The sequence below is a fragment of the Tursiops truncatus genome, chromosome 8 (assembly GCF_011762595.2).
Source record: "Tursiops truncatus isolate mTurTru1 chromosome 8, mTurTru1.mat.Y, whole genome shotgun sequence".
In the NCBI taxonomy this organism is placed as follows: Eukaryota; Metazoa; Chordata; class Mammalia; order Artiodactyla; family Delphinidae; genus Tursiops; species Tursiops truncatus.
In genome coordinates this window covers 58,748,878-58,759,835 of record NC_047041.1, presented here as the reverse complement: position 1 = coordinate 58,759,835, position 10,958 = coordinate 58,748,878, and the positions used below count along the sequence as shown (strand labels likewise).

The window sequence follows — 10,958 nt, the reverse complement described above, 5'->3', positions numbered from 1 at the left end:
TGAAGGGGACACAGACCTCACTTCTCAATAGTCAAAGAATTTGTTCCTTTTTTTTAACCCATCACACATGGGAAAGAGATTAGATTAATCATAACCCTTGGTTCTTGGCATACGTTTTTTGGTTTTTTGGACGCGCCACGTGGCTTGTAAGATCTTAGTTCCCCAACCAGGGATCGAACCTGCACCGTTGGCAGTGAGAGTGCCAAGTCCTAACCACTGGACCACCAGGGAGTTTCTCCAGCATACTCTCATCATTGATGCAGGCATGGACTGCCTTTATATATTTATTTGTTTGTGTATTTGCTTAGCTTTTTTCAAAAAGGCAAAGGAAAGCTTATGTTTTTCCTTTTTGTGTCATTTATGATTTGTATACCTGCTTGATAATATGACTAGAAAGAACTTCTAAGCTTATCTCTGGTTGGAATGGGGTGACACGATACTCTTATTTCTAAAATATCATATTTCCCTTATTTGCATTATTTGGCAAAACTTAGCAGAACTAAAAAAATAACTGTACAGTCTAAGAGCTTTCTGGAGAGAGAGGCTCGAACTTCCCTGGCGGCCCAGTGGTTAAGACTCTGCGCTTCCACTGCAGGACCATGGGTTCGATCCCTGGTCAGGAAACAAAGATCCCACATGCCGCTCATGGTGTGGCCAAAAAAAAAAAAAAAGAGAGAGAGACAGGCTCTAAAGATTGTTCTAAAAAGTAAACACAGGCTGTGGTTTCTCAGCTAAATTTCCTGTAGGTAAGGTAGGAAAATAAAACGTTTGATCTGGAGATGGTATTACAGTGAAAACGCATGGGCTTTGCAACTAAACCCACTTGGGTTGAATCCTGACTCCTCTACTTTCTAGCTGTTTGGGAATTCAGCTAGTTACCAGAGCCTCAACTTCCTCATCCTTATGTTGGGAATAATGTCAGCTTTGCAGGGTGTTGTGAGGATTACAAGACACAACAGTGTAAGTAAAGCATCTATTATTCTAATTGGTATAAAGTAGTTCTCAGTATATGACTACTAGTGTGATTATGTACAGTAATGTTTAGTAGGCTACAAATAATACTTTCAAACTACTCCTAAGAGAAGGAAGACAGATAGATATATACACATCCCTATTTAGAAACTGAAGATACGAAGACCAGGAACACACTGAAGATCACAGGCTGGTACAATGGAAGGAGGGCAGGGGACTGCTGACTGTGGTCCAGTACTCAGCACTGATGGAGCCCTGGGCAGGCAGATGGGGCAAGGTGAGCACCTCATAACCGGACACTGACCTTGTCACCTCAGACTTACCTGCAGCAGGACCATGTACTGAGAACAGACTGAAACCACAGACCCTGCCCCCCTGGAGAGGCATTCTACTAGCTGAGTAAGTGATGACAGGATTTGGAGGTTTTCCCCAAATCATAGTGGGAAAAAATCAATATACATGACTAAAAAAAAAAAACAAGGGGCTTCCCTGGTGGCGCAGTGGTTAAGAATCCGCCTGGCAATGCAGGGGACACGGGTTCAGGCCCTGGTCTGGGAAGATCCCACATGCTGTGGAGCACCTAAGCCCGTGCGCCGCAACTACTGAGCCTGCGTGCGCTCTAGAGCCCGCGAGCCACAACTACTGAAGCCCGCGTGCCTAGAGCCCGTGCTCCACAACAAGAGAAGCCACCGCAATGAGAAGCCCTCGCACCGCAACAAAGAGTAGCCCCCGCTCGTCACAACTAGAGAGAGCCTGCGTGCAGCAATGAAGACCCAACGCAGCCAAAAATAATAAATAAAATAAATAAATAAATAAACAAACAAGAGCAGTACCATTTGTCTTCCTAAGTGAGGTAGCAGTTTTACTGTCTGCAATAATGTTTGAGAAATGAAGACTGAGAATCAAGTACTTTTAGCTAGCAAAAGTGAACTTTTCCTTCTTAACTTTTTGTTATAATGGTTAATGAAACGATTTTTTGTCACAGAGAGCATTTGAATGAATTTCAGACCGTAAAAAGCACAAAGAAGTAACTTGAAGGTTATGCTATCAAATGTGACAATAATACTCTAGTGTATAAGTGTGGATAACTTGATTTCATGAGGTTTTTGTTTCTTTTGTGAAAAGCATAAATGTATAGTAAAAGTATCCAAAAATGCAAAGCATAGAACAGTATGCCATCATCTGTGCATAAAAATGGGATATGTGTGGCATAAATGCATAGAATTTCTCCGGCAGTATACCCAAGGAACTAGGACTGTTGGTAGCCTCATGTTTATACTTTTGTAAACATATGTATAGCATCCATAACTGACATGTAGCATTGTTTACATTGTTAATCATGTTATTCAAATTTACATAAATGGTATCAAATCAGATGCATCATTCTGTATCTTATTTTTCCATTCAACCTTTTGTATATTTATATAAATATACATAAATACATGTATATTTCAATAAGGTATATGTATATTCACATGGTTCAAAAATCAAAACAGCATAGAAAGGTTTACAGAGGAAAGTCTCATCCCTAAGCCGTGCCCACTCCCCAAGCAACCACTTAAAAAAATTTTTTTTTGTACCTTTCCATAATTCTCTTTCTTTCTTTCTTCCTTTCTTCACTTTTTTTTTTTGGCTGTGCTGTGCATCTTGCATGATCTCAGTTCCCCAACCAGGGAATGAACCTGGGCCATGGCAGTGAAAGCCCGGTATCCAAACCACTAGGCCACGAGGGAACTCCCTCCAAAGTTTTCTTATGCAAACACATATATTCTCCCTCCTCCTTTTTTACACAAAAGATTGCATTCTATTGTCACCTTTCTGCACCTTTCTTTTTTTTTTAAATTGAAGTATAGCTGATATACAATATTATATGTTACAGGTGTACAATATAGTGATTCACAATTTTTAAAGGTTATACTCCATTTATAGCTATTATAAAATATTGGCGATATTTCCTATGCCATACAATATATCCTTGTAGCTTATTTCACACATAAAAGTTTGTACCTCTTAAGCCCCTACCCCAGTGTTGCCCCTCCCCCCTTCTCTCGCCTCACTAGTAACCACTAGTTTGTTTTCTATATCTGTTTCTTTTTTGTTATATTCACTAGTTTGTTGTATTTTTTATTCTATTTAAAAAAAAAATTTTTTTTGGCTGTGCCCTGAGGTATGTGGGATGTTGGATCTTAGTTCCCCAACCAGGGACCGAACTCTTGCCCCCTGCAGTGTAAGCATGGAGTTTTAACCACTGGACTGCCAGGGAATTCCCTGTTGTATTTTTTAGATTCCACAATAAGTGATATCATCCAGTTATTTGTCCTTCTCTGTCTGACTTATTTCACTCAGCATAATACCCTTCAAGTCCATCCATGTTGTTACAAATGGCAAAATTTCATTCTTTTTTATGGCTGAGTTGTATTCCAGTGTGTGTGTGTGCGTGTGTGCATACACATCTTTTTTACCCACTCATTTGTTGATGAACACTAAGGCTGCTTCCATATCTTGGCAATTGTAAACAATGCTGCTATGAACATTGGGGTGCATGTATCTTTTTAAATTAATGTTCCTGTTTTTTTGGATATACATCCAGGAGTGGAATTGATGGGTCATATGGTAGTTCTATTTTTAGTTTTTTAAGAAATGTCCATACAGTTTTCTACAGCGGCCACACCAATTTACGTTCCCACCAACAGTGTATGAGGTTTCCCTTTTCACCACATCCTCACCAACGTTTGTTATTTGTGTTCTTTTTGATGATAGCCATCCTGACAAGTGTGAGGTGGTATCTCATTGTGGTTCTGATTTGCATTTTCCTGATGATTAATGATGTTGAGCATCTTTTCATGTGACTGTTGGCCATCTGCATGTTTTCTTTGAAAAAATATCTGTTGAGGTCTTTGCCCATTTTTAAATCAGGTTGTTTGCTGTTTTGGTGTCCAGTTGTAGGAGACGTTTATATATTTTGGGTATTAACTCCTTATCGGCCATATCATTTACAAATCTCTTCTCCCATTCAGTAGGTTGTCTCTTTTTTTTTTTTTTTCTGGTGGCACCACACAGCTTTCGGGATCTTAGTTCCCCAACCAGGGATGGAACCCAAGCCCCCTTGCAATGGAAGCGCAAAGTCATAAACCACTGGACCGCCAGGGAATTCCCTTAGTAGGTTGTCTTGTCGTTTTGCTGATGGTTTCCTTTGCTGTGCAAAAGCTTTTAAGTATAATTAGGTCCCATTTGTTTACTTTTGCTTTTATTTCCTTTGCTTTAGGAGACAGATCCAAAAAAATACTGCTGCGATTTATGTCAGAGTGTTACGCCTATGTTTTCTTCTAGGAATTTTATGGTTTCCAGTCTTACATTTAGGTCTTTAATCCATTTTGCGTTTATTTTTGTATATAGTGTTAGAGAATGTTCTAACTTCATTCTTTTACATGTAACTGTCCAGTTTTCCCAGCACCACTTATTGAAGAGGCTGTCTTTTCTCCATTGTATGCTCTTGGCTCCTTTGTTGTAGTTTAATTGACCGTAAGTGTACACACCTTTCTTCTTTCACTTAACAATATACTTGGAAATTTTTCCATATTTGTACATCAAGAGCTTCCTTATTCTTTTTCACCAGGTTAAATCTCATTGCGTGTACGTACCATAATTTGTTTAACTGGCCCCTAACTGAAAGACCATTAAGCTGTTTCCTAGACAAAGCCTCCAGCCTTCCTTGACAGAGCGGCTGATCAAGCAGTCAGGACGGGCTTATAAAAAAGTGTGCGGAGGTGGGGAGACACTCTACCATCCCAGGTGGACTGAAGGCAGAGGTAAGGGCAGGACAGGGAGGAAAGGCAGGAGGGGAGAGGAAAGGTGGGAGCTCCCCGGTGCCCTGGGAGGCTGGTTTCTCTCAGACTTTTCCTCTGGTGCCCCACCACCCACTACTTGGACTCAGCTTCTCCTCCACATTCCCCTTACCTCTTGGCCTTCCCCCAGGTCTAGGCCTGACTCTGCCCCGGGGAACTTCCCAAGACCCGTCTGCGGGGGTTGGAGAGGGTTGCCTCGGTGTAAGGACCTGGGGTTTATTTATTTCTCTGGGCCTGCAGTCTCACTGGCTTCCCACATAGCTCTGCCCCTACTCCCGGCTCCCCTGGCACATCGTCCAGGACCTGAAGCAAGAACTGAATGGCTCAGTGGCCTTCATCTGGCCCCGGGTCAGCTTTCCTGTCTGCCCCACTGGCAATCTCCGGGCGCCTAAACCTAGACTGCTTTGGGCTAGTGGGAATGGGCTGAGGAAGCAGCAGCAGAGCCTGTCTGGCGCCCCTCCTCTCACTCCCCAACCCCATCAGCAGATCATGCCTTGTGGTTCCTCTTATGCAGGACCCTCTGATTGTGGGTGAAATACTGGCTGGCAAAATCCGGAAGGGGATGTCTAGAGAGGGGTGGTGGCTCCCTCCACGTCACAGAGCAAGCTAGTGTTAAAATGTCCTCAGGTGGGGGTGGATTCCTACCATCTGGCCCAGACCTCGCCAGGCCGTTCGTCGCTCGGCTCAGCTGTGCTGTGGGGTAAGCTGGGTGGGGAGGCCAGAAGATCTGCACTTGCGGGGGAGACAGGAAATCTGACCAAGAGTCTTACGGTGGCTTTCTGGCAGAAGTGTGTGGACATGGCCTGGCGGATGACACAGTTGCTGCTTCTGGCTTTGGTGGCTGCTGCACGGGGTGCCCAGCCCAGGATTTCACAGGCCAGGACAGACCGGCTCAACGTCTGCATGGATGCCAAGCACCACAAGACAAAGCCAGGCCCTGAGGACAAGCTACATGACCAGGTGAGGATGGAGTGATGTCTGGGGTAGGGGAGACGGCTGACCCCACAAAGGGGAGAAGTTAGGGAGATGGGAAGATCAGCTTTGGCAGGTGATGGAGGCGGGAGGGTGGCTGAGGTGATCCTGGTGGACCCTCTCTCAGGAGGCCACTACAATACCGGGGTGACTATTTATCTAGCACCCTCTATGGGCCAAGTGTTTTCCTCATGCCTTGTCGTGAATGTGTCCAAAAGGCCTCCTTGGTAGGTGGATGGTGGTCTCTACTTATACAAATGAGGAAATAGGCCCAGAGAGGGCACAGGTACATGTGGGAACTGAGAAGCCAGTCATTAGCAGGTGCAGGAGAGGGACTGGTGGAACCTTTCCCAACCTTCATTATGTGCCAGCCCACGGAACTCAAAGTCAAGGTAGAACAGACAGGTCCCTCATGGTCATGATGTGACAAATAACTACAAACAGGCCAGGTCCCCACCCACATTAGGTCCTGAAGAGACAGTGACAAATCAGGTATGCTGGGAAGACTTCCAAGCAAAGGGACCATTGGCCTTGGCCTTGGAGGATGAACCAGAGTTTTCCAGGAAGACAAAGAAGGAAAAGGCAGCCTAGCAGAGGACAGCATGTACACGGGTTGGAAGGTGACAGCACAAGCGGTGGCAAGTCTAGTGTGGCCAGAGCCAAGGATATTGCTGCACACAGAGAAGGGGAGGTGAGGCCTGAGTCCCCATGTCATAGGGAAGGCTCCTGAAGCAGCTCAGACAATCTGAGCTTGAAGTTGAACTCCAGGCTCCTGAGAGATGCCGATATCTCATTCCTTCCGGTCACCCCCTCTCCTCCCTACAAGGCTTCACGCTGCTGGAGGGCTGGGGTGTTCCCAGGGGAAGGCTGGCATGGACTGCTTCCAGGGGCTCCAAGTGAAAAGAGGGAAGCCCAGCAGCCCATTACCTCCGAGTCATTTCCAGCTGTTCATTTGCTCTGTGTGTGTGTGCATGTGTGTGTAGTACAATATCCATAACATAAAACTTGCTGTTTAAGCGTTTCTAAGTGCACAGTTCTGTAGCATTAGGTAGATGCACACTGTTGTGCAAACATCACCACCATCCATCTCCAGAACTTTTTCATCCTCCCAAACTGAAAGTCCACACCCATCACTGCATTTCTAGAACTTTTAAAGTTCTTTATAGGAATTGTGTTTTTTGCCGCACCCTGCGGCTTGTAGGATCTTAGTTCCCTGACCAGGGATCAAACCTGGGCCCTCGGCAGTGAAAGCGCACTGGACCGCCAGGGAATTCCCAGAACTTTTTAAGTTCTAAAGGTTGCTTTAAAGAACGCTAAGCAGCACTTCCTCTTTGCCAAGAAATGATGCAGACACAGACCTTGGAGGGAGTCAGGTGATTCTAATTCTGAGGGATGCAGGCTATATGGGAGTGGCTGTTTTTGCTGAGTCTCTAGCATAGGCCAGGAAGTGCTTTTCATTCTATTTAATTTAGTCAATTAATTTATTTATTGGCCGTGTAGCACAGCTTACAGGATCTTAGTTCCCCAACGAGGGATTGAACCTACGTCCTTGGCAGTGAAAGCGTGGAGTCCTAACCACCGGACCGCCAGGGAATTCCCCGCTTTTTTTTTTTTTTTTTTGCGGTACCCGGGCCTCTCACTGTTGTGGCCTTTCCCGTTGTGGAGCACAGGCTCCGGACGCGCAGGCTCAGCGGCCACGGCTCACGGGCCTAGCTGCTCCGCATGTGGCATCTTCCCAGACCAGGGCACGAACCCGTGTCTCCTGCATCGGCAGGCGGACTCTCAACCACTGCGCCACCAGGGAAGCCCACCCCACTTTTCATTATATTAACTAACTCTTTTGGAGGCAGAAACCACTGACCCTGGCTGACAGGTCGGGGATGAGGTGCATGGGGTCTTGCAGGGCGACCAAGAGTTGAGCACCTAAGGAACTGCATGCACGAAGCTGAGGAGGCCTGGAAGCAGGTTCTGCGGCAGCAGCCCCGGGCGTGGGCTGGCTTATTGGAAAGGGGTTGGTTTGGATCCACCCTCAGGGATTTTCCTTAGTTTCTCCTGAGTGCCCAGACCTGTCACATCTCCCTTCTCACTTGAGCCTGGATGCTAGAGTTCATCTCAGACATTTTTAGCAACTGGCTCATGATTGCTCAGCTCTTGACTCCCAGCCTACGGCAATTTCTAAAGAGAAATCTCCACCACTTCTACCATCTTACCTGCCTTGAATTCACCTTTCTAGGATTGCGTCCCATGTTTAGTCAGGCCCATGTTCAGGCCTATGTGTGGTCATTGCCCCTCTGTGCCCCGCTGCTTTTAAGACCTACCAGGAGTCCCCTCGCCTGGGGTTCCAGACCCTGAGAGAGCCAGACTGGCCCCCTTCCCCTCCACCCCTCACCGCAACCCGGACCAGGCTCCTCCCTCTCCTCTCTGTCCTGACGTAAAACCTTAACCTTACCATCCACAAGGGGTGCAGCTTACTTAAGCTCTGTGAAAATCGGAGTAACGATCTTTTACTCGATAACCGGTTATTGAGAAGATAAACTGCAAAAGCCTCAGGGACTTTGCGTCTGCTATTTTCACTGCCCCCAGTGTTCTCTGTCTCCCCCCTCCCCACCTCTAACTAAAACCATAAGCGCAAGGAGGGCAGAGATGTGATCTATTTTGTTCATTACAGTATTCGCAGCACCCAGCACAGCGCCTGCACTCAGTTCATACTGTCTCAGTGCAAAATGAGTAATCTAAATAACCCAGAAAACATGAAAAAACTTTGTAAACTGCTGAGACATGTACAAATAATAATTGTCCCCCCCAGACGATGGTTCCCCAGGTCTCCCACATCCCCTGTGTTACTTTCTGTTAAAAGTCAATACTATTATTGCCTCTACCCCACAATGAGGGCTCCTCAAGGCCAGGCTAGGAGGCAGCCTCCCCAGCGACGGCTCCTCTGGGTGACCTACGCGAGGCAGAGGAACCACATTCTGGAGGAGATGGCCATGGTGGGTCAAGGACTTAGCCCCGTGTCTTCCCCTCCCAGTGCAGTCCCTGGAAAAAGAACGCCTGCTGCTCCGTCAACACCAGCCAAGAAGCCCATAAGGATATTTCCTACCTGTACAGATTCAACTGGGACCACTGTGGCAAGATGAAGCCCGCCTGCAAGCGCCACTTCATTCAGGACACCTGCCTCTACGAGTGCTCGCCTAACCTGGGGCCCTGGATCCAGGAGGTATGGGCACCATCGCCACAGACATGAACCTCAGCAGAGGGCAGGGCCCACCGGCCACTTGCAGGGAGTGCGTGGTCCAGGAACTCTGGACTGAGGGCGGAAGAGGCACCGCCCCCTCCCCCAGCCCTGGACCCCATCAAGGCTGTAGCAGCTGAGATCCCTGGCTGACTGGAGCCCTCCCTCCCCCGGCTCCCCCCAGGTGAACCAGAGCTGGCGCAAAGAACGGTTCCTGAACGTGCCCCTCTGCAAAGAGGACTGTCAGATCTGGTGGGAAGACTGCCGCACCTCCTACACCTGCAAGACCAACTGGCACAAGGGCTGGAACTGGACCTCAGGTGAGGGACTGGGTGGGGGCGGGGGCTGGGGGGAGGGAGGGGTTTGGAGGTGGAGGGGGTGTGTGGAACGAGTATGTGGAGATTTGAGGCTGTGGGGCTGGTGGAACAAGAGACGGTTCTGGACCCAGTGGCTACAGGTCTTCCATCCTCCCCACAGGGTATAACCAGTGCCCAGTGAGAGCTGCCTGCCACCGCTTTGACTTCTACTTCCCCACGCCTGCTGCTCTGTGCAATGAAATCTGGAGTCACTCCTACAAAGTCAGCAACTATGGCCGGGGCAGCGGCCGCTGCATCCAGATGTGGTTCGACCCGGCCCAGGGCAACCCCAACGAGGAGGTGGCGAGGTTCTATGCTGAGACCACAAATTCTGGGGCCATGCCCCAGGGGATTGGACCTCTCCTGCTCAACTTGACCCAGATACTGCAACGCTGGTTCCTTGGCTAAGCTGTTTCCACTGCTGACACCTGGATAACTTCCTTGCCTGCACCCAACCTCAGCTCAGCCCAGCTCCACTCTCTCAGATGAGAAGGACCCACAATACCCTGGTCATTGGTTCCTGATCCAAGGTCCTACAGGGATCCTCTGACAGCCTATTCTAATAGATATATCTATTGTGTCCTGTGCCTTATAAATAATTTGGGGATGTGTGGGTTGGGGGTGGGGGCATGCCTCATTGCTTCATCATTCCTCTCGAGAGGCCGGAAGAAGAACTGGGACTAACATGAAGTTCAGCAGCAAGTAGGGGGTAGAAGTGGATCCCTTAGCCTGGGGCTCTTACTTCTGCACCAGCCTTCCCCCTCATGCCCCCTCCTATGCCACAAGGGAACAAGGGAATTGGTGGAGGGAAGCTGGGGAGAGATTGGCAGATGAGTTACCAGGCTCCTGAAAGTTTCTTTCCCTTTCCTTCCCTTATGGAGATGTTAGTGGGCAGATTCCCGTGATGAACACTTGCATTGTCTCCATTTTTTAAAAATGACAATTCTACAGTGAAAAATCATGCACATAGTAGAATGCTATAGCATTGAATTCCAGAAGAGGGATTGCTGGGTCAAGGAGTATTTGGATTTATAATTTTGATAGTTACAATTTTACAGGGGTTATATCATCGTGGCCCCCACTAGCCTTGTTTCCCCACAATCTGGTCAACACAGTATAGCGTTAAACTATGAATTTTCTGCTAAGCTGATTTTCTGCTAAACTGATAGGTGGGATAAAGGGCATCTCAGTGGAGTTTTCACTTGCCATGTTTCTTACCATGAGAACACAGTTTCTGAGATCTTTCCATATTGATCTACAAGATCTAATTCATTCTCTTCCATTGCTGGGCAATATTCCGTTCTATGTATAGATCACATTTAATTCAGTCACCTACTGATGGATATTTGAGGGAGGGAGGTTCTTTTACTCCAAATATTCCCTCTCTGGGTTCCTGGAATGCTCTTTTATACTCTGCAGGCTGGCTCCTTGTAGCCACTTAGATTTCAACCTATAATTAATTCCCCACTAAAATGACTTCTGACCACTCAACCAAAAGAAGTCCTCTTGTACAGATATCCATCCACTGTGTTTACTGTCTGACTTTTCCCTAACAAAACATACACACCTGAAAGCAGGGGC

At 47.3% G+C, this 10,958-nt stretch overlaps 1 protein-coding gene across 2 annotated transcripts; it reads left to right on the top strand.

Annotated features, from left to right (window-relative positions):
• The first annotated feature begins 4,571 nt into the window (after positions 1-4,571).
• LOC101320872 (folate receptor gamma) lies at positions 4,572-9,951 on the top strand. 2 transcript variants are annotated; one of them, XM_073808525.1, is made up of 5 exons: positions 4,572-4,781; positions 5,604-5,777; positions 8,818-9,006; positions 9,206-9,341; positions 9,499-9,951. In XM_073808525.1, exons 2-5 carry the CDS (start codon positions 5,616-5,618, stop codon positions 9,783-9,785), a joined length of 774 nt encoding a protein of 257 aa, XP_073664626.1. In that variant the 5' UTR covers positions 4,572-4,781; positions 5,604-5,615; the 3' UTR covers positions 9,786-9,951. The 2 variants fall into 2 exon arrangements, with proteins under 2 accessions (XP_073664626.1, XP_033718284.1); XM_033862393.2 differs by lacking the exon at positions 4,572-4,781 and having other exon boundaries at positions 5,557-5,777.
• The last annotated feature ends 1,007 nt before the right edge of the window (positions 9,952-10,958 follow it).